Source organism: Raphanus sativus, chromosome 8 (assembly GCF_000801105.2).
Source record: "Raphanus sativus cultivar WK10039 chromosome 8, ASM80110v3, whole genome shotgun sequence".
NCBI classification, from domain to species: domain Eukaryota; kingdom Viridiplantae; phylum Streptophyta; class Magnoliopsida; order Brassicales; family Brassicaceae; genus Raphanus; species Raphanus sativus.
The window spans coordinates 15,634,286-15,660,403 of record NC_079518.1 but is presented as its reverse complement, the minus strand read 5'-3'; the positions used below and the strand labels follow the sequence as shown (position 1 = coordinate 15,660,403).

Below are 26,118 nucleotides of genomic sequence, written 5' to 3'. Positions count from 1 at the left end.
TAGACCTATTATTTCAGTGAGGAAATTATAAAGTATTTATTTATAAATGTACTTAAAGCATTTACAATTTTTTTTTAATATTTATTATTATATAGCATATTACCATAAATATTGAATTTAATAATTAAAATACTTATATATATTTATAAATATTTATATTAACTATTACTTTTGGATTTTTCGGATTACCCGTTCGGATTCGGTTAATAACACTCCAGGTTCGGATATTTTTTGTACCATCCTACAAAATCCGTTAGGATATTTTTACATTTCAGGTCGGATAACGGGTCGGATTTTTCGGGTTCGGTTCGGATTTCGGGTTCCGAATTTTATGCCCAGGCCTAAACACCACTGTGCAACTACATTACTTCTATTTAGTCAAACTTTAGGTTATCGTTTTCTTAGTCAAACTTTAGGTTAACCATAATCTAATTCAATACCATCGTTCTGATCAGATTAGTAATGGCTCCAAAAGCCTTTTTAATTTACTAGTTAGTTAGCTTCAGCTTTCATTCTTAGTAAGACACTTTTTAAGTCATCACAAGTCTCCATCAAAATCAACAAAACATAAATAAAGATCAACCATAAATCCACAAGCGACAACGATCTCAGCCAAATCCTTGAGTCAAGAAGAAAGAGCTCTAGAGAGCTTATCATATATACCTTTTGTTTTTCTTTGCCTTACCAGGGAGCAGACAAAAGTGTCTCAAAATCAAACTCAACATCTTCAAGCTTTACAGCAACATCTCTAGCACATGACTCCACCTTCCATATTTTCCTGCAGGCTTGCTCTTTCTGTTCTTCGGCCGCTTCCTTCTTCTCTATCAGAGCTGCTTCTTGCCTCTGCAGGTCGCGAATCTTGTCTTTCACCTCAACCATCTTGCGCTTCGTCTCACCAAACTCTAGTTCAGCCTTACGCCTTTTGTTAGATTCATCCATCCTCTCTTTGTCCAGACCTCTACGTTGCTCCAATATTTTCAGCTGTCTATCCTTGAGAGCCAGCACCTTGTTGATCCTTGCTAAAGGCCTTGTAACATCAAACCCATGCTTCTCTAGCTTGGTAAACGAGTCTTTGAGGCTATCTAGTTGGCTTACGGACACGTCCGTCTCCAGGTCTTTCAGTTTCTCTAATAATCCAGAAAAAGTCGCCATCATTCCCAACGCAGACCCTTCACGGAAATCTTCACTTGTCGACTCAATCAATGGACTGAAATGAGGATGTTGTGGTAGTGTCTTGAAGACTTCCATTGTTTCGTATATCTTCCACAACGGTGACTTACATGCAAAGGGCAAAACCATCATTGTGTCCTTCGCTTGAGTGTCCTCAACATTAGAAGCAGGGGTTTGCACTAAACAGATCCAAAACAATGAAAAGAGAAAGACATATTCTTTAGTATATGTATCTACAAGTTACAGTTTAATACTTGTTTCAAAGATGTAAGCTTTTAAGACATACGTACCAGTATCATTGAGGTCTGAATTGTTTTCTACTTGTCCTCGTTTCCTCTTACGACTGTAACACTTGCCAAAGATTTTGGATTTTGTCTGAAAAGTGGAAAGTTCATTAGAGTTCAATGATAAATATTTTTTGCATTTAGATAAACCAAACCAAACCAAACAAATCACCTTTGATCTTATGTGCCAGATCCCATCTTCCCACTCCATTGGAGGCCTAAGATCAGAGCAACTGACTTGCACAGAAGCCACTTTTGTTTTCCCAAAACTAATCATGTAACGTCCTTTGAAGAGAATCCCTCTCACCACACCTTCAGACCATACAGAACCACAAACCACCTCGACATGATCCAACAATTCATACTCTCCAACAGAACAAAGAGGCGGCTGTCTTGGCCTGACTTCTCGCGAATCCACGACAGTTATTCTCGATCTCTGGCTGCGTCTGAAGGACCTATCATCACAGTACTTGACAATGAAGCTCTCCTCATTCTCCACCTTTTTAACTATCACTGCCGTACGCCAAGCAGAAGACAATCTCAACTCAACCATGGTCCCTGGACTAAACAAGGACTTGGCCACTTCCTTCAAAAACACATCCAAAGTTCAAAACTTTGATATAAGTCTTAACAAAAACAATAAAGTTCAAAACTTTGACATGCAACACAAAAACCCCACAACGGTCATATACCTTGGTTTCTGGTCGGAACCATTTCGAACCTGACCAGTCAAGATGAGCCCTAAGCTGCTTTCTCTCAAAGTAACTGATGTCTGGTGGTGAATCGAAAGAAACAAGATATGTACCATCCTCCTCCGTCTTTTTCACAACCAGACCACTCCACCAACCACCTTTGTAATAAGCGTCGACGACCGAGCCTTCACCTAACACGGCTCCGTCATCCTTCGGTGGGACAGGTCGGATTAAGCTATGATCCACGATTTCGGACAGGTGAGACGAACGGTCTTCTTTGAGCAGCGTTTTGTAACGGACTCTGAGCAACTTGTGTTCTGATTTGGTTGGGATGTCTTCGAGAATGGCTCTGTACCAAGCGCCTTTGACGCCATCCTTGTCGTAAGAGACTTCTACTTCACATTCTTTTGTAATGGATTGCATTTGTTCCTCCTTTAGTACAGAAAAGATTCCGCCTTTTTCTCAAACTCTCTCAAACTGAAATGATCACTGAGAGTGAAATTCTAATTTCCTCAAATGTTTTCACCTTTTCAGTTCCTTTTAGTAAAGAAAACACTTTGTTGGTAAATAAACAATTTTTATTTCTTCGTTTGGTAAAAGAACATCCTTTTTTACTATTGATTTATATACATTTACTATTTTTTGACATTTCAACTACTATTCTCCTCTCAACCTCTTAACCATAATCAACCCAACCAACAAAATTAAAATCTAATTAATATTTAACTGAAACTACAAAACTCTCATTAAATACAAATCTCATTCAAATTTTTTCCCGGCAAATCAGTTAAATCATTTTTTCTGCAACAACTACAAAATCATTTTCTCTGCAACAACTACAAAATCATGCTTTCCATTTAAAAAAACAACAAAATCATATTTTTCATATCAAATACAAAATTATATTTTTGTGTCAACCTGTAAAATTAAGTTTTTTTCCGCCAAAAACCACAAAATCTTACGGATATTAATGCATCAAAACTCCAAAAAGTAACTTACGGATAAAGGTACAAAACCTACTTTGAACAATAACTACTGTTTTCTCACGGACTAGAGAATTTAGAGAAGTCCAGTTTGTAACCATTTTCAAAACCAATTTAATTCTTAATATAATTAACATCTGCTAAATATAGTTAACATCGTCTAAATCATGTTAAACATAGTTGATGTCTTTTAAAACAATGTGTAAAATTTTTAAATTTCAAAAATTTGTGTATTTAATGGAAAACAAAAATTAGTTTGTGAACTAAGCATAGATCAAAAATAGTTCATGTATTTTATGAGCAAATGATATTAAAAATATATATATACTGTATATATATATATATTGGATGTAATCTATACTATTATTTATGAAGTGATTTTGCTGATTTATCACATTCTCCACGATTTTAGCTAAATTTGCTTAGTTTTCATATTTTTATTAGTTTTTAGATTAAATCATCAATTTATTAATTTAGATAATATAATATTTTGAACTTTTTAATTAATTTATTAATTTAAATAATATAAATATTTCGATTTTCTAATTGGAATTATGATTATAGTTATTTTAATTTTCACAAGATTCTTATTAGTTTTTAACTTAAATCATTAATCTATACTATTATCTATGAAGTTATTTTACTGATTTCTCATATTCTTTTTATTTTTAGTTAATTTTGTTTATTTTCATATTCTTATTATTTTTAAGATTAAATCATCAATTTATTAATTTAGATAATATAAATATTTTGAACTTTCTAACTAATTTATTAATTTTAATAATATAAATATTTCAAAAATTTTAATTGGAATTATGATTATAATTATTTTAACTTTGATTTTTATTAATTTTAGTTTAAATCATTAATTTTATTATTAGTTCTTACTTTACTTTTTGTGTGGAATATTTAATATGTAATTATCCTCTTATGGTCATAATTTTATAACTTTCTTTTTTGTTAAGAAGAAGTAGACCAAAATAAAAATCAAAGAAAATTAAAATGATTAAAAAAAAAGTTGTTATGATGCTTAAATCATAATACATATATATTAATAATTATTAGTTAAAAATATATTTGAGAGTGTGTGCAGGCAATATATAAAACCCAACACGCGTAGTCCTCGTCTTCTCCCGTCTTACACTGATCTATTTCCGCTGCTTATACCAAACGTCTAACTTCTTATCATCATGGGTTTGAAGGTACGATCAGATCCTTTTTCGACCGATTTAGGTTTCGGATCTACTGTTTGCTTAGCGTTTCAAATTTGATCAGACAAAGTATGTAATCGCGCGATCTTACCGTTTAAGTTTGTCTTCTCGAATCCGCGATTGAATTCTAGATTTTTCTGTGTAATTGTGAACCTGTTTGCTGAACAGATTTGGGCTGCGAAAATGTTTTTTCTTGTTAAGCATATCTTTGTATCATGTTTTGTTCTCATAAACATAGCTTCATGAAGATTCGAATCTCTTTTTTATTAGGTTCGAATCTTTGTCTGTAGTGACGCATCACGCATGTGTTTTACTGTTTAAGGTAATTAAAAATTGTGTTTCTTGATTTGTGAAGGAGGACTTCGAAGAGCATGCTGAGAAAGTCAAGAAGCTCACAACGAGCCCCTCGAACGAGGACTTGCTCATCCTCTACGGACTCTACAAGCAAGCCACTGTCGGACCAGTCACCACCAGTTAATATTACCCTGCTCACCTTAAGAAGCTTCACGTTAAGACCCTTGCGGTTCGCTTCTTGGTTCAACTTTTGCTCTGTTTTAATAACTTTTTTTTTTTGTTCTTCTGATTGACTCGAAGGTCGTCCTGGAATGTTCAGCATGAAGGAAAGAGCCAAGTGGGATGCTTGGAAGGCTGTTGAAGGTAATTTCTTTTCATATTTGACTTGCTAACTGTTTCCTTGTTACCCAACGTAGTTTGCGGTTCCTGTCTGAAGTTCAACACTCTCTCCCGTGATTCGAGAGGTTTTTTTTTTTTTACTTTTTCTTGGTTTTGTTTTTTTGGATGTCAGGTAAATCGACTGACGAAGCTATGAGTGACTACATCACTAAGGTGAAGCAACTCCTTGAAGCAGAGGCTGCCTCGGCTTCAACTTGATGAATATTTACATAAATGATTCATCCTCTGTCTGCAGTGGTTCTATATTTACATAAATGATTCATTCTTAAGACTTGTTCTTCTTGCTTCTTGTGTTTCTATCGTTTATGAATCTGTTATTTTACTTTGTGAACTTGATCTTGATTTTAAAATGTCATATGGTTTGGACATACCAAACACGAGCAGAAGAGATCTTTCCTAGATCATAGGCAACTTCGATGATGGAAGTATAAACTCTCTATGATTATCACTTCATTGACGTAAAATCAGAGCTACGTGTTTATGTCCTAGAAAAATATTTGAAACTTGTTTATCTTTTTTCAAAGAATAATATAATTTTCTTTACATTCTACTTGTCTGCATAATATAACGCGGAGAAACAATCATAAGCATTTGTTGTTCTTCTTCTTAGTCTTCTTTGGGCTTGTTTATTTCTTCAGTTTGGCAAAGATGAGGACTCAAGAGAGAGCAGAGGAAACTTCATCTCGAGGAGCTTCCATTGGAAGGATAGGAACAGAGAGAGGTGGTGTTCTCTTCGTTACAGTCAATTTCAGTCCTTCTGTAGTATGTATTGTAGCTCCCGTTGTCATTTTCACCTATCCATCCACATAAACAAATGGTCAAAAAGACTTTATCTTAGTTCAGGTTTTAAAATCTTGACACTAAAGAGGAAGAGTTTGATTAATGACTACTATACCGGAGGAGCTCCTGGTGCAGTCTGAAAGTTAAATCTTCGAATAAGCATTGCGATTGCTACCACATTCTACAAAAAAACATACATATATCCCAGTTACTATAAGAACATGTAACAAGTATCGATTGATATCAATTGTTTCTCTACCTCAAACGAAGCAAACATGTCGCCTATGCATTTCCTTGGTCCTCCACCGAACGGTAAGTAACTGGAGAAGAAAAGCTGCCAAGATATAAATCAACTCAAAACGATAAGCAAAATAAAGGGATCTTTGTACCTGAAGTTCTGGTTTGTCTCATTTGGGTTTGGTCCATCAAGAGGCCATCTCTCTGGATTGAACTTTTCCGCGTCATCCCAATGAAGAGGACTTCGATGTAGATTCCAAACAGAAATGAAGATATCCTCATTTCTTTTAGTTTTTTTTCCAAAACACAAATCTTCAGAAGTTGCATTCTTTGCTATTTACCAAAATTGTATACAAATGGAAAACCATAATGTTTGACCTTTTGATGGGATAGGGTCCAAGCGTATCGTTCTCCAGAGAACGACGGATCAGTACTGGTGGTTGTGGATATAATCTCAATGACTGCACCAACACCAAAGTCAATGGTTAAACCAAATAGCACAAGATATTCAAATTGCTTTTCTTTTTCTTGTTTTACCTCATTCATAACTCGGGTAGTGTATTTCAGCTTCTTCATATCTTCTAAGGTTGGGAATCTATCTCCAATAACAGAATCAACCTACACAAAAAATCAAACTGTCTTTTTTCTAACATGTCAATGTTCTCGTAAGATCATTTTGCAAGAATGAGATGTATCCGTACCTCTTCTTGAAGTTTGGCCACTACATTGGGATTCTGCAATTATCAAAAAAAGTTATAAAATTTCATTTGGGAGCAAATTTACTGGTTGTGAATGTGATATGTCCATTCTCATTACCGTTGTTAGAAGATAAAAGGTCCAAGTTAAAACCGCAGCTGATGTTTCATGTCCAGCAATAAGCATTGTCATCAAATCATCACGTAGCTGCTTGCTAGAGACCTGAAACAAAGTCCAAGGAATCAAATTAAGAAGAACCCATGAAGCTGATAAAACACAGATAGATAGATTGTTACATCGTCTCCTGAAGCCAAAAGAAAGTGAAGGATGCTTGGATCTCTTTCGTTCATATACTCCTCGTGAAACTGAAGCTCCTCTTCCTCTACCATTCTCTGTTAAAGACAACAAACTATATAACAGGATGAGGATCCAAAGAGAGAATGAACAATTCTTGGGACTTTATACCTTGCACGTTGCGATCAAATCATTGAGTGTGTCATTGATCAACTTGAGAGAAGTAGCAACTTTCCTCTGACGTGGGGAAATATCTTTCCAGATGGGTATGTCCCAAACAGGAATAGGTGAAACACTTCTATCTTCAGCTTCCCTTAGAACAGTGTAAACTGCCTAACAAAAAGATAACACAAATAGCTTTCATCTTTGCTAATCCAACAACACACAAAGACAAAGGTAACAAAACTGAAAAGCAGAGGAGAGTAGAACCTCGATCACACCGGTGTCATTGGTTAAGGAGTCAAAGTCGTAATTAAAAACCGCCTTGCCAATAATATCAAGAGTCAAACGAGAGAAGAGTGATTCCATCTCTACTTCTTCCCCTGTAGATGCAGCGGAATCAAGCTTCTGACAAAGCCTATCTGAAGCTTCTCCAAACAAACTGATCATAGCTGCTACATACTAAACAAAACAGAGCAAACGTTAAAACAAAATGGCTATACACATTCTCCACCGTCCATTTTTGTCATCAATTTGGTTACCTTCATATGCAATGCAGGGACGATGGCACGCCTTCTCCTACGCCATATCTCCCCATCAGCAGGTATGAGTCCTTTGCCCATCACAAAATCTAGAATTTCAGCTAGAATCCCCTAAGATTTAACAAGTAGACATATATATAATAAGGAAACATGACCATTGGTTGCTGCTACATTGTTAAGTTTGTGTTGTTTTGTTCACCTTGGAGTAAGCTTTAGCGTTGTCTTTCAATATATGCTTAGCGATAGAAGGATCCGAGACGATCAAGAACGACTATAGACAAAACCAAGAACATTTTAAGTGGATTTGGATTGACAAAACTATCCTCAACCAATATAAAGCACAACAAAACACAACACACCTTTGGACCAAAGGTCAACCTGAAGATACCACCGTAAGTAAGGAAAAGCTCATAGAGAGGGATGAAGAAAGCTTCGTTGCGGACAGCCTGAATGGACCCTTTAGCCTCTGGAACCTTGGGGTAATCTTCGCTAGCTCCGGTCCAATCAAACACCAAATCTAGAACATTGCTGGGAACTCCAAGCTTAGATAAACCATTCTTTACTGTAGATGGGAAGCTTTCACAATGAACAAGCAAAAAAAAAAAAAAAAAACATAAGCACATGTCATTTAAAACAGACCAGTAACAGAACACATGGTTGTGTCTAACACTGATTTGCAACATAAGAATTATCTTTTTAAAAAAAAAAAAAAACATAAGAATTATCTTTTCTTTTTTTTTTGGAAACATAACAATTATCAATTTGTAATTTAATGTCTGATTGTTGATTTGAAAAGTCACCTGGATTTGCGTACAGTGAAGGCTCCAGAAGCAATTCGAGCAGATAACTCAGCACGACGCTTCTCCTCCTGAAGCTTCTCGATGCTTTTAACTCCATTAGGAACTGAGTTCTCCTCAGAGGGTGAGGGATCTCTTCCATTAGAAGACGAAGAAAAAACTACGAGTTTCGATCTCCGAGAGCAAGCTACTGGTTTAACAGAAACGGGCGTATACGAAAGAGGAAACGCCATAGCCGCCATGAGAAGCTTCAGTTACAGAGCTCACACGCAGCATATGAAAGCAATTCAAAGTTTTGCAGAAGATGATGAGAGAAGTGACGTGTCGCTTTTACTAACGTGTACTCATTATCTCTTTTTTTATAGTGTTGTTACCACCAAACTCTTAAGGTTAATGATCTTTTCTCCTAAACACGCACGCGCGCCTTTGAACCACAAAAAGACACAACAAACCTTGTGTAGGTGTTGCACACGCGCAAAATCGCGCGTATGTTAAAATTCTTCACGTCATTCTCATCGTAGATTAGTCAGCGTGAATGGCCTCCTATTCTAGGTCAACAAAAAAACCGACCTAATTCATATCTCAATCGAGCCGGTTTATGAACAATGAACCGAACCGGCATGACTTGTTTTTTTGTTCATCCTCAACTTTGACGTTCCTCTTCTTGTTAAAATCCTTCTTCCTCTACAAAATGGTATTTTCTTAATGATAACTCAGCTATACCTCTATCTCTCTCGACTACTCCACCATACGAAGCGAAATGCCGTCAAGACTCAAGACTGTAAGTTTGGTAATCCTTCATTATCATTCATTCATGTTAATGTAATGTCCATTATAAAGCCTGTTCGGTTAAAATATTTCAGGGAGATTCTAAACAAACTGTACAAGATTTCCTGAACAATATTAAAATAATATCCCCATCGTCTTTCACCCTCCCTCAGTTGAAGCTGCGATGGAGCAGACAGTTAAGCTGTCTCTGAAATGATTAAACAAAGTATATATTGGCTACTGAAGAAAGGAAGGAACGTGAATCACTTGGAATTATTATTTAAAATTTTAAATATAAAAATCATAAACTCACTCTCAAAATTCACCTTTCAAATCTAAACACTTAGTCTATATTAATTAATCATAGGAATATAAATGTATTTTACTTATTTGATTATATGTTTTATTCATTTTGATCTCTGTGTGTTATGTTTATGATAAAATCTCAAATCTCTTTTAGCCAAGAATTATTTCTTTTTTTTGAAAATTTCCTTTTTTGACATCAGAAATTATTTTTTGAAACTCTTTTTAAAATTTTAGTTTAAATTTTAAATATTAGATTATTAAAAAAATCCTAAAACATTTTTCAACATTCTAGAGTATATAAGGCTTGACTTTGCCATAATGTTCCACCGCCTTTGCTTTCACCTATGCTAGTACCGCCGGCAAAAATTTGAAGGTGTATGGGAAGACGATGCTGTAGTAGAGCTGAAGTAGTTCATGAAGTGTGACATGAACTACTACATCAGAGAGGTGGTTCGTGAGAAGCATGTATCAAGACCGATGTTTTAAAAGAAGATTTAATGAAGAGGGACATTAAAGGAAGACTTGAAGAAGAAGCAATCGATCTAAAAAGAAAAGGAAGATTGGCTTATTCGCTGAAGTAGAAGAAATGGAAAGTTTCCATTAGGTAGATAGATTAGATCTAGGGCTTCCTCAAAGATATATAAAGGAAGCGTGGGCACTGTGTTGCCGTTTAACACACAGGGAGAGCTTTTAGCAATAGAGAGTTTTGTACGTCCTAAGAAGGAGAAGCAAAGCATCTAGGGGTTAAGAGCTTAGGTGGTTCAGAGTCTGTCTTAGATCTCTGAACGAGTTGACTAGCAAACAAGTCGAGGTTTGTCTTGAGCTTGTTTGATTTATTACTTTTAAGAAGAAAGTGTAAGAGCTTTTGAAAGAATAAATATAGTCGTATTTCTTGGAATTGAATAACCCTGTACTATTGTGTGTTCTACATAGCGTAGCTTACTTATCTTACATTAACAATTGGTATCAGAGCAGGTATCTGTGCTTTGTTTATTTAAACAGGTAGATCCTGCGGAGTAAGATGGATAGCTATCGCGAGTTGGTGATAAGCTCCAAGGTGATCCTTGAAGTAGGAAACTATGGATTCTGGAAGGCGCGCATGAAGGCTACAATCAAGGGTATTGACCCATTGGCGTGGAAGGCTGTGGAATCTGGTTGGAAATCACCTGTTGCAAGAGCCGAGGATGGGACAGACGTTCCAAAACTGGAGGAGCTCTGGACTGATGATGAGAACAAGATGGCTAAGTTCAATGCTCGTGCACTAACTGTCATACATTGCAGTGTAGCAAGGAAGCAGTTTGAACTAATTCAAGGATGCGAGGCAGCAAAAGATGCATGGGATATTCTGCAGAAGCATTTTGAAGGAACCTCAAAGGTTCAGAGTTCTAGAAAGGATATGCTTGCAACAAGATTTGAAGAGCTAAAGATGGAAGAGAATGAATCTGTTGGAGATTTCAGCTCAAAGATTAGCTCACTGGCACAAGAAGCACTTACGCTTGGGAAGAAATATAAAGAGAAGAAACTTGTGAAGAAGTTCCTGAGGTGCTTGCCGTCTAAGTTCATGGCATACAAAGCAGCTATGACCGTCTCCTGTAACACTGACGAGATGACATTTGATGAAGTGGTTTGAATGTTACAAGCTCATGAGATGGAAGTGGCTGGTGTGTCTGGTGGAATGAAGGAAAAAGGAATTGCGCTTGCATCAGTTGAAAAGGAGCATACGGATGATAACGATCCTGTGAGTCTTCTGGTCAGAAGGTTTGATAGAGCTCTACGAAAGGTGGAGAATGGGCAGAAGAAGTTTGGCCAAGGTAGGAAGACGTCTGAGCCAGAGAAGAACTACAGGAAGAATGCAAGGGGTATGGTCATTTTCGAACTGAGTGTCCCACAGTGAAAAGAAGAGAGATTCAGTGTCATAACTGCAAGGGATATGGACACACTCAAGCTGAGTGCGAGTCGGATGGTAGAAGAAAGCCAGAAAAATCCATGATAGGAATCAATGACAGCGAGTCCGACAGCGAAAGTGAAGAGGAAGTGAACAACTTTGTGGCGTTTCTAGGAATCGTGGAGTGTGACTCAGGATCTGAGAGTGATGCTGAGCAAGAAAATGACTTAGATGAAAGCTACAAGGAAGTTCGAGAGACGCTAGTGAAGCTGGGAACGGAGAATTTGGCATTGGCTAAAGAGAAGGCACGGCTGGAAGTTGAAGTACAAGTGTTGAAGGATGACCTTAACAGAGAAGCTGAGTTGGCTAAGGAAAGTGTGAATCTGATCAAAGAAAAATTGGTTCTATCTAAACAAGCGGACGAGCTCAGAGAAGAGTTACTGGCTGAAAGAAAGAAAGCAGCTGATCTTCAAGCTGAATTAGATCAGCAATATCGGAAGATTAAGATGCTCACGGGAACCAAGCAACTTGACAAGATTCTGAGCAGTGGAAGAACTGAAAACTCATTGATGGGACTTGGTTACACTGGAAGACAGAGTAGCTCAACAGGTACAACGCGCTTTGTGTCTGGAGGTTTTGCGTATCCTGAAGAAACTAAGACACAAACTACTCCAGCTCAGATGAGTGGATGTTTCTTCTGTGGGAAGTTTGGTCATTACAAGAGATATTGCTACAAGTATCTGGAACGAGTCAAACAAGTATGGAGACAACACAAGTTTTGGAGAATAGGGAAGACTTCTCGAGGCTGGATGAAGAAAACCGACTTGTATCCTAAGATAGTGACTGAACCAAGAAGTACCATACGATGTAACATGGCGCGAGTGTCAAGTGATTCTGAATCTGAGGAACCATGGTACTTCGACAGTGGGTGCTCTAGACACATGACGGGAAACATTGAGTATCTAGACAAAGTGTCAAAGGTAAAAGGAGGAAAGGTAACCTTTGGAGATGGAGGCTGTGGTGTCATTCAAGGAAAAGGTACAACGTGTAACTCAGAAGTACCAAAATTGGTGAATGTCTACTTTGTCAAAGGATTAAAGGCTAATTTGATCAGCGTGAGTCAACTGTGTGATGATGGACTTACGGTGTGCTTCTCAGCAATTGATTGCCGTGCCATAAATCAACATGGTGTAACAGTGCTACAAGGTGTGAGATCTGGCAATAACTGTTACATGTGGGAAAAGAAGGTCAAGTGCTTGTCAGCTCAAGGGAATATTGATCTATGGCACAGACGTTTGGGACATATGAACTTCAGGAATCTAACGAATCTAGTATGCAACGACTTGGTTCGAGGAGTACCCAAACTCAAGATCGATGACAAGATTGTGTGTGGTGCATGCAATGAGGGAAAGCAAGTCAAGATACAACATAAAAAGGTACCAGATGTTCAGGCAAAGGCACCATTGGATCTAGTTCACATGGATCTCATGGGTCCTATGCAAACCGAGAGTATCGGAGGAAAGAAGTACGTGTTTGTACTAGTGGATGACTACACCAGGTTCACTTGGGTTCGTTTTCTCAGAGAAAAGTCAGAAGTGTCTGAGAGTTTCAAAATCTGGGCGCTTCAACTCATAAATGAAAAGGGAGGAATCAAGAAGATACGCAGTGATCATGGAGGTGAATTCGAGAATGAAGCCATGACTACTTTTCTTGAATCAAGAGGAATAGCTCACCAGTTTGCAGCACCTTGGACACCTCAGCAAAATGGAGTGGTTGAACGAAAGAATAGAACTCTACAGGAAATGGGAAGAGCAATGCTCCATGGTAACAAGATAGCCAAAAGGTTCTGGGCTGAAGCACTCAGCACGGCGTGTTACACAATCAACCGTGTGTATGTCAGAAAAGGGACAACAAAGACACCGTATGAGATGTGGACAGGCAAAACTCCTAATCTTAGTTACTTTCATGTTTTTGGATGCAGGTGCTACATACTGAATGATAAGGACTACCTTGGGAAGTTTGACTCAAGAAGTGATGAAGGATTCTTTCTGGGTTATGCACAGTCTAGTTCAGCATACCGAGTTTACAACAAGCGGACAGAATCAATTAAATAATCAGTTAATGTTGTATTTGATGATTTGTCTGTGGTTGTAGGTGATGACATGGGATCAGATGAAGAGGAAGAAGGTGGATCATCCGTAGCTGCTACTGAAGCCATTGAGGAAGGTCCGATCTCAGATACAGTACCGCAACCAGTGATTCAGCAAGTTCATCGCAATCATTCGAAGTCTGATGTGATTGGAGGGATTGAAGAAGGACGAAAAAACGCGTGGAAAGGTGATCAACTTTAAAGAAATGGTGCAGTTCGCATGTTTCGTTTCATCAATAGAACCTAAGACACACACTGAAGCACTACGTGATGAATATTGGATTGTCGCAATGGAGGAAGAACTTGAGCAATTCACTAGGAACGATGTGTGGGAACTGGTTGCTAGACCTAAAGGAGTAAACGTGGTTGGCACTAAATGGATCTTCAAGAACAAGACTGATGAGCATGGAGAAGTAGTTCGTAACAAGGCAAGGCTTGTAGCTCAAGGATACTCACAGATTGAAGGAGTAGACTTTGAAGAAACCTTTGCCCCAGTTGCAAGATTGGAATCCATTCGGTTGTTTCTGGGAATGGCGTGCATTCTGAACTTCAAAGTGCATCAAATGGATGTGAAAAGTGCCTTCCTCAATGGAGTCCTTCAGGAGGAAGTCTATGTTGAGCAGCCAAAGGGATTTGAGGACCCAGTGCATCATGATTATGTGTACCGACTGAAGAAAGCACTATATGGGTTGAAGCAAGCACCGCGTGCATGGTATGAACGACTCACAAAGTTTCTGTTAGAAGCAGAGTACATCAGAGGGAGTATAGACAAGACGCTGTTCTTCAAGGAAGTTGGAAACGAGATAATCATTGTTCAAATCTATGTGGATGACATTATCTTTGGAGGCACGTCACAGAAGCTGGTAGATGAGTTTGTTCAGAATATGACTCAAGAGTTTGAGATGAGTATGTGTGGTGAACTGAAGTACTTTCTTGGACTTCAAGTGTCTCAGTCAGAGAAAGGTGTCTTCATCTCTCAGAGTGCATACGCTAACAGTTTGGTAAAGCGATTTGGTATGGAGAACTCCAAAACTTCTAAGACACCCATGAGTACATCACTGAAGCTGGCACGAGATGAAGCAGGAGAAGATGTGGATGTCAAGCTCTATCGAGGGATGATTGACAGTCTATTGTACTTAACTGCGAGTCGACCAGATTTGTCATTCAGTGTCGGTGTGTGTGCACGATATCAAGCTAAGCCAAAGGTATCACACCTGAATGCAGTAAAGAGGATCATCAAGTACGTCAAAGGAACAGAGAGCTTGGGCGTGTATTACTCGAAGAATTCCAACAAAAACTTGGTGGGATACTGTGATGCTGATTGGGCAGGATGTGCTGATGATAGAAAGAGTACCAGTGGAGGATGTTTCTTTCTTGGAAACAATCTTATCTCGTGGCTGAGCAAGAAGCAGAACTCTGTATCACTCTCTACGGCGGAAGCAGAATATATTGCCATGGGTAGCTGTTGCTCACAACTTATCTGGATGAAGCAGATGTCAGCTGATTATGGAATGCAATCGGGTCCCTTTCTTGTGTATTGTGACAACAAAAGTGCAATTGATATCTCGAGGAATCCTGTCCAACATTCAAGGACGAAGCACATTGACATAAGGCACCACTTCATCAGAGAATTAGTTGAAGACAATCAGGTAGTAATCGAACATGTAGTCACTGATTTGCAGTTGGCTGATATATTCACTAAATCTCTCGAATTTAATCGATTTATCACATTAAGAAATGCAATTGGTGTGTGTAATCTTGATTGTTGAGTCAAGTTGTGCAGAGAGTAGTGCAGGTGCTGATTCGGGATGTACATATGATTCAGATTGGTTTTGGAACCCGAGAACGCTGTGGAAAAGAGCTGCTTGATATGCCGTCAATGTTGTAATGGTACAGGTTTCACGTCAATCTGTGCCCCCCCCTCTCAATAAAAAGAGCCAGCAATGATACAGAAAGATGCTCAGAAAATAAAATAAAAAGGGTTTTGATACATTCGTGATGGGAAACAACAGGGGTTTCACAGCACGAGAATAAAGAATGAAAACCGGCAACATTGATGAAGGCATATCAATGTGAAAGCTAGCCATAAAAAGACAATCGGCTGCACCAGAATATAAGATCTAGGAAGAGTTATATGTGCAGCTTGAATCAAGCACTGAGGCAACTCGTGAAGCACTTCACACAAATGGTAACTGAACTAAATTGATCTAATGCTTTATAGTAATCTTGATTCAGCCAATTGTGAGTTGTGACTTGTGTTTTATTACTATCTTGAAAGTCTGATGATACATTAATAATTTACGAATGTGCCTAATGGTTGTGTGTTTGGATGAGAGAAATCAAATGTTGTAGGCATGCAAAGGAGAGGATAAAGAGTCAGGACCAGATTTGCAATATCAGAAAAGTTGATTCAGTTTTATTCCGTTAAGGGAAGTAGTGGGGAACAAGCCCTAGAAAATCTCCATCGTGCTTAAGAAGTTCAATCTCGCAGCCTCTCTTCATCTCTCACACGATTCTCACACAGAAACCATTATCTATCATGGTGAAAGCAAAGAAAGCAGCTCAACAAGCCGAATCATCCAGGGAAGAGAAGCATGCAGAGGCTGAAGGAAGTCGGAGGTCACTCTCTGATGGCGAACCTGAATCGCCTCCGCCGAGAAACGATATGCATGTTTCTGATGTACTTCCTGAGGTGACTGAGGAGCTTGACTCGTTCAACACTGCGAATGAGAAAGCTGCTTCAGAAGATAGCGATGAAAGAACTCCGGGTCTTGGGGAGGAGCCATCTGCGAAAGTGCCTGAAGCAGATCTGCAACCACTAATCGGATCCTCTAATGCTGACATTCAAGATGTTCCGGTCACTGATAAATCGTCGGAAGAGAAGGTTGAGTCTGCTCTACAGATGGTGGTTGTTGAAGATGAGAAGGAACAGAGTGGAGCTGATGTTGAATCCGGCAAGGCGGGTGATGACGAACCCAAAGATGATGAAGCTTCACAGAAGGAAGTGAGAAAGAAACGAGTGCTGCAGCGATTAGGGTTGCGTTCCGCAAAACAAAGGAAGACAGGGGAGTCTAGTACACCAACTCAATCTCAGTTTCTCACACCAGGAGATGCAGCCAAGTCTCCATATTTGGCTAAGGAAGCAGAAGCCTCACCTCGTTTGAGATCGAGAAGGTCTGGTGACAAAAGTGCTGAACCAATGCCTCCTCTCATCAAGAAAAGGTATGATCAGTTCCTTAAGCGTAAGGTACTTGCTGAGCGTTCGGTAGATTTGAAGGAGGCTGATCAGTGGGGGTACTTGGCGGTTATTAAAAAGGGGTCTATGGAATCAACTGTCTCGAATCTTGCTGTGTATGTTGAGCAAGTTGTAGCTGAGTTCTATGCAGGTCTGCCGAGTACCAAAGCTGAAGCAGATGTTGATGAAGTAATTGTCTCTGTGAGAGGACAAACGTACAAGTTCTCACCTGCGCTCATCAACAATTCCATAGATTGGGAACCACTTTCTGAGGATGAAGTGGAGGAAGATGCAACTTTGGATGAAATCTCAGTAACCGAGTTGGCTTCATTCATCACTGGAGATACGAGGACAGAATGGGAAGGTCTCACTACAGCGGATCTTACTTCATGCTACGGTGCTTTGATGATCATAGCTGCCTACAACTGGATTCCCTCTACTCACAAGACGTATGTCTCACTTGAGAGGGCAAGGTTGATATACAAGATGGCTCATGGAGTCCGTGCTGATTTGGGTAAGATGATGTTCAGACAGATTCTCAATCTTGGAGTGACTCAGGTCAATGATGCACGTTGGTTGATCTTCCCTCGCTTGATCATGGCACTTCTCCAAAGCCAGCATGATGTTCCATCTTATCCCAGTGACAAGCTTCAACGTCCGGTTCCTTACAAGAAGGATAAACGAGTGGGTGAGATCTATGAGCAGAGACTAGCTAAAGGAAAGGCACCATCTAGAAGTGAACCAAAGAGAAGCTCTGCCAGGACAACACGTCAGTCCTCTCCTGCTCCGATTCCTGCTCCACGAACTGCTACACCAAGCTCCAGGACTGCACCACGTCGTGTATCTCTTTATGAACTTGGATCAGTTGCCATCCCTCAAGGACCACTCAGCCGTGTTGATTTGCAAGTGGCACTACAGGATACAACACGAGCTCTTCAAGCGCTAGCTGAGATAGTTCAGGATCTTCAGAGCGCTGTAGCAGGTTAGTATCTCTATCCTTATGAATATGTGAGGTATTTTTCTTGGTGTTTTTAATCCGTGTGCTCACAAGCAGGGGGAGAAGAAGAAGACTAGGATGTAGAAGACCAAGATTGTGGGGGAGCTGTGTTCTGTTGCTTTGTTGTTATGTCTATGTTATTTCAATTGCACCACTTGCTGCAATTCTTTGTTATCCACGTTTTCAGACTGACTAAGATTATGGGGGAGCATTTGCATATGCTATCTTTTGATATTATGTATTAATTTGCTTGAACCCGTTTTAGGATAATATAAGTATGTTCTTAATTGTCTTGAGTTGGTTGAATTAACGTTTAGACATATGTACTGGTGCTGTTGTGTGTGGTTTGTTCTTGTCTTCTATCTCAGGTACTTGTGAGACGACGAATTAAAAAGGGGGAGATTGAAGGTGTATGGGAAGACGATGCTGTAGTAGAGCTGAAGTAGTTCATGAAGTGTGACATGAACTACTACATCAGAGAGGTGGTTCGTGAGAAGCATGTATCAAGACCGATGTTTTAAAAGAAGATTTAATGAAGAGGGACATTAAAGGAAGACTTGAAGAAGAAGCAATCGATCTAAAAAGAAAAGGAAGATTGGCTTATTCGCTGAAGTAGAAGAAATGGAAAGTTTCCATTAGGTAGATAGATTAGATCTAGGGCTTCCTCAAAGATATATAAAGGAAGCGTGGGCACTGTGTTGCCGTTTAACACACAGGGAGAGCTTTTAGCAATAGAGAGTTTTGTACGTCCTAAGAAGGAGAAGCAAAGCATCTAGGGGTTAAGAGCTTAGGTGGTTCAGAGTCTGTCTTAGATCTCTGAACGAGTTGACTAGCAAACAAGTCGAGGTTTGTCTTGAGCTTGTTTGATTTATTACTTTTAAGAAGAACGTGTAAGAGCTTTTGAAAGAATAAATATAGTCGTATTTCTTGGAATTGAATAACCCTGTACTACTGTGTGTTCTAAATAGCGTAGCTTACTTATCTTACATTAACAAAATTGCTTCATCTAAAAACGTCCTTAGTGCTTTACACTGTCTAGTTCTTGTATTCTGCATTGTTGTCGTTGATGCCTTTCGCTAAAGCTGAAACTATTAACCAGAAAATCTTGATACAGTGTGAATAAAACCAGAAATAATTCAAGTTGAATTGAAGAAAGATTCTTTGTTAAACCACATAGAGCGTCAACTCTTCTGAATCTGATTCATAATGACCTAATGTATACCATCAAAACTCAACCTCCTTTAATCAGAGAAGGCCTACCATAAAACCGAACACGAAAATCTGAATCGTTAAAGACTGATACTCGTACAAGGAGGTTTAGTTGAAATATTGAATAAGGTTTCTGATTGATAGTTGTCGGGATGAAAGTATAGAACCACAAAAGGCAAATCTCTTCTGATTACAAGATCATAACTTTATTAAACAGAGCCAATAACAAAAATAGAAGAAAATCATTAAGCAAAGTTCTGTCTTTAGTCGATTACACATCAAAAATTGATAAACCGAAATAAAGAATCCGTCAAACAGAAGAAAAATTGGATTAAGCCGAAGACAAAAAACAAAATAAAAAGTTATCTCTACATTTCTTAGAATATGTGAAAGATATGTACGTTGAAACCGAGAAGAAGAAGTTAGAGAGAAATGTTGCCAGATTTTCGGCATCCTATAAGTTCGCTTCTGGTCTTTCCTTTAAGTTAGGTTTTGGTCTTCAGTAAACCAGGACCTATGCTGCTTAGGTATAATAGTATCTTCTTTTAGGTGGTTTTGGATTGAGCCATCTGCTTCTCTGTTTTCTTAGTAGGGATGTCAAAAAGCTCATGAGTTAATTCAGCTCAACTTAATTTTTTATGAGCATGATCTCTATTTTTAAGTTCATTTAGTGAATGAGTTTAATGATCAAGTTTAAATTAGATCACGAGTTATATGAATGATCTTTATGAACATGAGCTAACTTATGAATTTGGTTGTATTTATTCTATATATATGGATGACTTGTATTTCTTATGTAAGAAAATATCGATATCAATCCTCATATCATATATTTTTAGAATTAAAATGTAAAACAAAATATCCCTAAGACTCTCATGCGGTATATATCATTATGATTTGAATAGATGAAGACTTTGAAAATAAATCTCATGACTCTTATATGGAATAGATTTTAGATTTTTGGATTATTGATTTAGCTTTGATTTAATTTACTATTAGGTATTAGTTTTATTCAGTATTTAATATTAATGTTTTGGAATTTTAGTGTTTAAAATTTAAAGTATATTATGAAACTTATTCATTTTATATTTTTTTATAATTTTTTTTATATATTTGATCACGAGTTAAGTCATTTAATTCATAATCTAGATAATCTGAATTTATGTTTATATACTGAAATTCATATAATAAATGAGATGAACTAACTCATGAAAAATTCGAACTCGCTATGAGCTGAGCTGAGTTGAGCGTGGTAACTCATTTTGACACCCATATTTCTTAGTTGTCTATTTTTGTCTAATCCACGAAATAGTCTGCTTTCCTTTCTTCGTTTTGGTATATATATCAAAAAGGCTAAAACTATGCTTAGTTCATCGGTTAGGGAACATCTTATGTATTCTGACAATTTTATCTGAGTGTTTTATAATACTGGTTGTCTTTGGGCTTGCTTCCTCTGTTCCATGATCCCATCTATTTCTGATCATATTTATTTGTTTGAAGCTAAAATACAGTCGAATATGCCATTGATGATGGATGTATCGTGGAGGAAACTAACTCGCTAAAATATACTTTTTATACTATTCGGTGATTTCGTTGTTACATAGGAGAGTATCACGACGACTTTGATTCAACCTCTGCAGAAGATTTATCTGATTCAGAATAATTAATAGCTTTCATGTGTTAAGAAAATATTTATTAATTTGTAGTATTGGAAAATCTTATTATATAAAATTTGGTTCATTTTATTTGTCAAACAAAGTTTGGTTTTTTTAAGTTACTAATTAACAAGATCGTAACACATGTCAATTATATATTTAGAATTGTGACATGTGTTAAACAACAATTTTCTTTTAAAAAAAAAACTAAAAGAATTTTAAAAGTTAGTTTTCCTTTTTTCAAAAAGTCTTAAATAAAAAATGTAAAGAAATCAATGTTTCCATATAAATAATTATTTAATAATATCTTTTTAAAACGTGGGTTTAAAATAATTATAAGATACATAAAATTTTGTAACATAATTTTTTAAAAAAAATTCATATCTAGTATTTTATAATTTGTAATATTTTTAGTAAGTTTTACTTTTTGTTTAAAATATTAATGTTCCCTGGAAAGTTTTAAGTATTTTAGTAAGTTTTACTATATTTTTTTCAAAATTAATTTTGCCTGGAAAATTTTAAAATGTATAATCGGTCAAAACTTTTATAAATAAGCATAGCAAATCTTATTTGATAAAAAAAAAAAAAAGCATACCAAATCTTCTAGTTTCTTCTAATTAACCGTAATATTGGTCAGAAAGTTTTATATATAAGCACAGCTAATCTTCTAGTTTCTTCTAATTAACCGTTTCTAACCCTAATCCCCTCTTCCCCTCTTCCCCTCTGCGCCGAATCAACCTAATCTTTTAGTTTCTTCTTCACGCCGGCGTTCTTCGATCTCACCGGCTGTCTGCGTCGATATTTCCTCCGGTCTGCGTCTCTCTCAGTCTCCCTATCTCTCTCGAAAATCTTACCCGAAAACATGTAAGTTTGAATCTGTAAAAAACGATTTTCATTGTAATGATTCTTTGAAAACAAAATTTAATTGGTTTTTGGAAAACTGTGAATCCTTTTTTCTCTTGAAACGTTTTCATGCTTATAGATTAAGTTGTTATGAAGTTGAAAGCTTCTTGTTCTGCTTCGTGTGTATGTTTGGTATCAATTAATTCTCAGTATCAATTTTTTTTTCTTATTGTCTGTAGGTCTTATGCGGATTTTCGAGCCAGTTCTCTCCCATCTTCTTCATCTCATGGGTTTGGTTCCCCGGTTACCCAAAGAACAAGTGTCCCTCCTCCACAGCCAGCTCCCACATCAAACATCGAGGATAGGTTACTGAACGAGCTGTTGGTGGCACCAGGACGGGAGTGTCTTCCTAAGCTGAGCCCATATAGAGAACCAGATACTAGCTGGTAAATTTTTAATGTTTTATCTTATCATTTCTATTTTACAATGTGCTAATGTTTTCATTTTTTTAAAGGTTTAGGGAAAGAAACCGCAATTTAATTTGCAAGTCCATTTTGAAATGCTTTCACACTCTGCTTGAAGTGCCTTATCCAACTTATGCACATGTTCCATTAGAAATTCAGAAGATGTGGCTCCGTTCATTTGCGGTAAGATGTCTTTTTGTAATTAAAATTTGGACTGTTTATTTATCAATATGATTTTTATGTTTGTTTATTGCAGCAAGAATGGAATTGGGACCCTGCTATCACCAGTCAGGTGCGGTCAGCCTTTGATTTGCAGGCTAGAAAACAATACAAGAGCCACATGACTGAGTGGAAGAAAAACTGGAGGCTGAAGAAGGGTAAACCCTTAGGTCTGAATCTTGGTGTGTGGGAGGGGTTGCAAGTTTATTGGCAGCTCGATGCTACTGCATCTATTGCAGCTACCAATAGTAGTAATAGAAGAAGCCAGCGTGGTGGAAAAGGTCAAGCAATACATAATGGTGGTGCTAAGACAATAGAGGAACGTGAGATAGAAATGGTAAGTGTCATCAATTTTTATTTAATATTATTAACTTCTTATACATTGAACTGGGTCCTTATATTATTTGTGTTTTAATGGTAGACTGCTGAAAGGGGTGGTGTGCCACCAGATTGGTTAGAATTGATGAGGGATATGCACACCAATAAACAAACCGGTGAGGTGCAAGATCCTGTTGCTAGAGAGATGTTGGCTACTCTGACTAGGCTGAAGGAGGGGAAAGAAGCACAACTTCAGCAGTCTCAATTGGGTGGCAACGATGGGTCCACAGCTTCCAACGTACTGTCCCGTGAAGAGATCAACCAAATGGTTCTTGAGGTATTTCTTGTTTATTTCTTTAACAAGTAACTAATGGTTTTTACTAAATTTTTGTGTTCTTATTTTGTAGCATGTTCCTGTAAAGAAAGGTCGTCGTTATGGTCTCGGTCGTATCTCGGAGGGGATCTCAACCTCGTCATCTCAGTCCTCTTTTGTCCAAGATATGGAGCGAATGAAGGCAGAACTTGTTAAAGAGCAGGCATTCCGAAAAGCTTTGGAGGAACAGCTTCGTAACGTCACCAATTTCATCTCCAATCTTTACCCATCTCAGTTCTCTGCAACACAAAGCCAAACCGACTCTGTGACTCAAAGCCCCGACGACCATGTTTCTCAGTAAAATTTAGTATTTTATCTGTCTAAATTAAGGATGTTTAAATTAAAAATTTTCATATGTAAATTAAGGATGTTTATTAAATTAAGGATTTTCAAATGTAAATTAAGGATGTTTAAAATGTAGACAATGACTATGTAGAATTTAGTATTTTATCTATGGTCTTTTAAAAGGAATTTGATTTTAAATTTCAAAAATTATTCAATTATATAGCATTTTAAATAACAATTCTTATTCCAAAATAAGCATAATTTTTTTAAAGCAAAAAAAAATAAACAAAATTTCTGACCGAACAACCCGTCAAAACATTCTGACCGAACAACCCGTCAAAACATTCTGACCGAACTATCCGTCAAAACATTCTGACCGAAATACCCGTCAAAACTTTCTTACCGACATTTCCGTCAGAAGTTTCTGACGACTAATCTGACGAAAAAATCGTCAAAAATTTCCGACCGTTAATATCGGTTACAATTCGTCAGAAACTTCCAACGGTTTTCTGACCGATTTTTTATTTCTGACGAAATGGATCTGACAGTACTGTCTGTCGGAAATCCGTCACAACAACCCATTTCTGACCGTTTTCCTTCCGATTCGGCCGTCAGAAGTTTCGCTTTTTCTTGTAGTGCAAAAGAAAAATATCATTTGCAAATGAAGTTAAAAAAAATAATAGTTTGCAAATGAATTGGTCATCACTATTATTATTTTAAATTACAAATGTCGTTTACGAACGCAAGAAGATGAAATGCGTTGTTATAACGAGCATACATCAACGCGTCCATTTCGCTTCAAATCAATAGCCAAGAGCCCTTTCCGCTACATATACACATTTGTGTATCTATATGTCTGTACACTATATAGTTATATTTTACCAAATCTCGTGTTCATATAAATCTTCTTATCTCTCGGCGTCTTAATTTCAAATCAGGTAATTTCAAAAGCTTGTGTAATCGTGTCTTGAATCTCCTCTACTAATGTTTTAGTTATATGAATCTAGTTTGCTTTTAAATTTTTTAATTAAAATCTTTATGATATTATAGAATGGGTAAGGACAAGCATCACGAACAAGACAAAGGATTCTTCTCACATCATAATCATCCCGGCCACGGGTATCCACCGGGAGCTTATCATCCTCCGCCGCCGGGAGCTTATCCTCCTCCGCCGCCGGGAGCTTATCCACCACCGCATGGTTACCCTCAGCAAGGGTATCCTCCACAGGGTTACCCTCCGCAGGGCTATCCACCTGCTGCTTATCCACCTCCACCTGGTGCTTATCCTCCCGCCGGTTACCCTGGTCCTCACCGTCCAGGTTTTTTATTTAATTTAATTTCTGTCTCGCGTCTCTTTAATTAACCTCGCCTTGGAATTGAAATGAACAGTTTAGTAGTCCGATCGATTGTGGGTTCTAGTTGTATGTTTTAGGTGTAGTCTCATCCAGTCTTTTTTTTTTGTCGACCAGGCTCATCCAGTCTAGGTCTCAAAAAATTTGCACTTAATTTAAAAAGACAAATGTATATCATTTTCTTTTACTGAATCTTGCTTTGTTAATCCAAAGAGAATAGTTTCTTAGACTATATCTTAAGGAATGTGGATTCAAATTTTGTATATGGGGTACGTGCATAGTCTTCTTTTGTTCTTCGTTGGTAAAGGTCTATAGCCCATTATGGTCCATTTAAGTTATTTGAAAATTCCAAGAAGTAAAAATGAGTTTAAGTACTTAACGTATGAGTTTGATTCTCTAAATTATATAAGAGAGTTTATTGATTTGGAGTCATACGAAAGTTTTATGTGTATTTGAAGGTCACACACCTTTTGATTATAAATTGAATTTTGGTTGAGTTGCTTACTGGTTAGGAGTCAGGACTTTAGCAGTAGATTAACTGATTTAGCACACGTTTGCTTGATGCTACGGTTAATTTTCTTAAAATTCGAGAATTCTTTGTTTGAGTGAATTTCGTTGACAAATTGGGTTTCGTCATATCAAACCTAAGAAAACTTATTCTGACTCTTTTTGATGGTAATTACTTGTTTATTATTCAAATATAAATTTGTTGCAGTTTGTGTTAACATATTCAAGTAACATGTGAGTTTGGTTTAGTTTGGTTTCGAGATACATATATGAAACCCATCTGTTTAGAAATAGTTTCGGTTTAGTTCTGGTCGGTTCTGGTCGCTGGTCGGTTCACACGAATCATTTGCACATCTTGGTGACAGGTTTCGGAGGAGGAGTCGGGGGTTTGATAGCTGGAGCTGCAACTGCTGCGGCGGCTGCAATGGGAAGTCACCACGCGGGCCATCACGGTGGTAAGTACAAGAAAGGGTTTTTCGGTGGAGGAAAGTACAAGCGAGGGAAGCACAGCATGTTTGGAGGGAAACATAAGCGTGGCAAGCACGGTATGTTTGGAGGCAAACGAGGCAAACATGGCATTTTCGGACGAAGGAAGTGGAAATGATCATATGAATATGATCTTCCACGATCTGTATGATTTCTCGATATATATTATCATATCGTATACGTAACTACTTAATATTAAGCTTAATATATATGCGTGTGTTTATTATTTGTCTTTTCATGTATCTCTATATATTTATGAAAGAGTGCCATTAATTTGGTTTGAGTTATGACTGGTATATTAACGTTGAAAGTAGATTGTTTGTGGCTAAATATTTTTTTTTGCCGGCTGTTTGTGGCTAATCATTTTTTTGCCGGCTTTTTGTGGCTAAACACGTAACAAACCCTTCCCACGGGACAGTATGCTGTATGGGATTGGTTCTGTAGAGCACTATTGGGAAATATGAGGACTTATTATGTAAATACGGAACATTGGGGTTACTCATATGTAAATACTAGTGAATACTAGGTA

At 37.6% G+C, this 26,118-nt stretch overlaps 6 protein-coding genes across 7 annotated transcripts; 4 read left to right on the top strand and 2 right to left on the bottom strand.

Moving 5' to 3' along the window:
* Nucleotides 1-496: 496 nt before the first annotated feature.
* Nucleotides 497-3,230, bottom strand: LOC108820137 (DUF724 domain-containing protein 2). The gene is made up of 5 exons (XM_056992880.1): nt 3,167-3,230; nt 2,147-2,601; nt 1,627-2,040; nt 1,461-1,545; nt 497-1,349 (listed from the first exon to the last, which is right to left on the bottom strand). Exons 1-5 carry the CDS (start codon nt 3,228-3,230, stop codon nt 682-684), a joined length of 1,686 nt encoding a protein of 561 aa, XP_056848860.1. The 3' UTR covers nt 497-681.
* A 949-nt stretch (nt 3,231-4,179) lies between these two features.
* LOC108822655 (acyl-CoA-binding protein) lies at nt 4,180-5,408 on the top strand. Its single transcript, XM_018595789.2, has 4 exons — nt 4,180-4,331; nt 4,696-4,813; nt 4,935-4,997; nt 5,146-5,408. The coding sequence occupies exons 1-4, from the start codon at nt 4,320-4,322 to the stop codon at nt 5,229-5,231; spliced, it is 279 nt and encodes a 92-aa protein (XP_018451291.1). The 5' UTR covers nt 4,180-4,319; the 3' UTR covers nt 5,232-5,408.
* Nucleotides 5,409-5,527: 119 nt separating this feature from the next.
* LOC130498924 (protein LUTEIN DEFICIENT 5, chloroplastic) lies at nt 5,528-8,889 on the bottom strand. 2 transcript variants are annotated; one of them, XM_056992770.1, is made up of 15 exons: nt 8,542-8,889; nt 8,101-8,317; nt 7,941-8,012; nt 7,742-7,852; nt 7,470-7,661; nt 7,212-7,373; nt 7,043-7,138; nt 6,867-6,968; nt 6,752-6,784; nt 6,588-6,668; nt 6,429-6,511; nt 6,203-6,334; nt 6,073-6,133; nt 5,929-5,994; nt 5,528-5,827 (listed from the first exon to the last, which is right to left on the bottom strand). In XM_056992770.1, exons 1-15 carry the CDS (start codon nt 8,778-8,780, stop codon nt 5,690-5,692), a joined length of 1,785 nt encoding a protein of 594 aa, XP_056848750.1. In that variant the 5' UTR covers nt 8,781-8,889; the 3' UTR covers nt 5,528-5,689. The 2 variants fall into 2 exon arrangements, with proteins under 2 accessions (XP_056848750.1, XP_056848751.1); XM_056992771.1 differs by having other exon boundaries at nt 6,203-6,292.
* Nucleotides 8,890-16,185: 7,296 nt separating this feature from the next.
* On the top strand, nt 16,186-17,868 carry LOC130499000 (uncharacterized). The gene has a single exon (XM_056992879.1). The coding sequence runs from the start codon at nt 16,186-16,188 to the stop codon at nt 17,866-17,868; it is 1,683 nt and encodes a 560-aa protein (XP_056848859.1).
* Nucleotides 17,869-21,407: 3,539 nt separating this feature from the next.
* On the top strand, nt 21,408-23,430 carry LOC108839081 (uncharacterized). The gene is made up of 6 exons (XM_056991857.1): nt 21,408-21,606; nt 21,825-22,031; nt 22,100-22,232; nt 22,306-22,605; nt 22,690-22,923; nt 22,994-23,430. Coding segments are annotated over exons 1-6 (1,143 nt in total). The 5' UTR covers nt 21,408-21,604; the 3' UTR covers nt 23,261-23,430.
* A 591-nt stretch (nt 23,431-24,021) lies between these two features.
* Nucleotides 24,022-25,876, top strand: LOC108821262 (glycine-rich protein A3). Its single transcript, XM_018594308.2, has 3 exons — nt 24,022-24,182; nt 24,295-24,563; nt 25,469-25,876. Exons 2-3 carry the CDS (start codon nt 24,296-24,298, stop codon nt 25,705-25,707), a joined length of 507 nt encoding a protein of 168 aa, XP_018449810.1. The 5' UTR covers nt 24,022-24,182; nt 24,295; the 3' UTR covers nt 25,708-25,876.
* The last annotated feature ends 242 nt before the right edge of the window (nt 25,877-26,118 follow it).

Coding starts and splice junctions, on each gene's coding strand:
- LOC108839081 (XM_056991857.1), top strand. Junction 22,032..22,099: donor AGAGAACCAGATACTAGCTG/GTAAATTTTTAA, acceptor ATTTTTTTAAAG/GTTTAGGGAAAGAAACCGCA. Junction 22,606..22,689: donor AGGAACGTGAGATAGAAATG/GTAAGTGTCATC, acceptor TTTTAATGGTAG/ACTGCTGAAAGGGGTGGTGT.
- LOC108820137 (XM_056992880.1), bottom strand. CDS start 3,230: ATGGTTACAAACTGGACTTCTCTAAATTCTCTAGTCCGTGAGAAAACA. Junction 2,602..3,166: donor AACAGTAGTTATTGTTCAAA/GTAGGTTTTGTA, acceptor TTTGAGAAAAAG/GCGGAATCTTTTCTGTACTA. Junction 1,546..1,626: donor TCTGGCACATAAGATCAAAG/GTGATTTGTTTG, acceptor TCCACTTTTCAG/ACAAAATCCAAAATCTTTGG.
- LOC108821262 (XM_018594308.2), top strand. CDS start 24,296: ATGGGTAAGGACAAGCATCACGAACAAGACAAAGGATTCTTCTCACAT. Junction 24,564..25,468: donor CCCTGGTCCTCACCGTCCAG/GTTTTTTATTTA, acceptor TCTTGGTGACAG/GTTTCGGAGGAGGAGTCGGG.
- LOC130498924 (XM_056992770.1), bottom strand. CDS start 8,780: ATGGCGGCTATGGCGTTTCCTCTTTCGTATACGCCCGTTTCTGTTAAA. Junction 8,318..8,541: donor TTCACTGTACGCAAATCCAG/GTGACTTTTCAA, acceptor TCATTGTGAAAG/CTTCCCATCTACAGTAAAGA. Junction 6,969..7,042: donor TTTTGGCTTCAGGAGACGAT/GTAACAATCTAT, acceptor ACTTTGTTTCAG/GTCTCTAGCAAGCAGCTACG.
- LOC130499000 (XM_056992879.1), top strand. CDS start 16,186: ATGGTGAAAGCAAAGAAAGCAGCTCAACAAGCCGAATCATCCAGGGAA.
- LOC108822655 (XM_018595789.2), top strand. Junction 4,814..4,934: donor TGTCGGACCAGTCACCACCA/GTTAATATTACC, acceptor ATTGACTCGAAG/GTCGTCCTGGAATGTTCAGC. Junction 4,998..5,145: donor TGCTTGGAAGGCTGTTGAAG/GTAATTTCTTTT, acceptor TTTGGATGTCAG/GTAAATCGACTGACGAAGCT.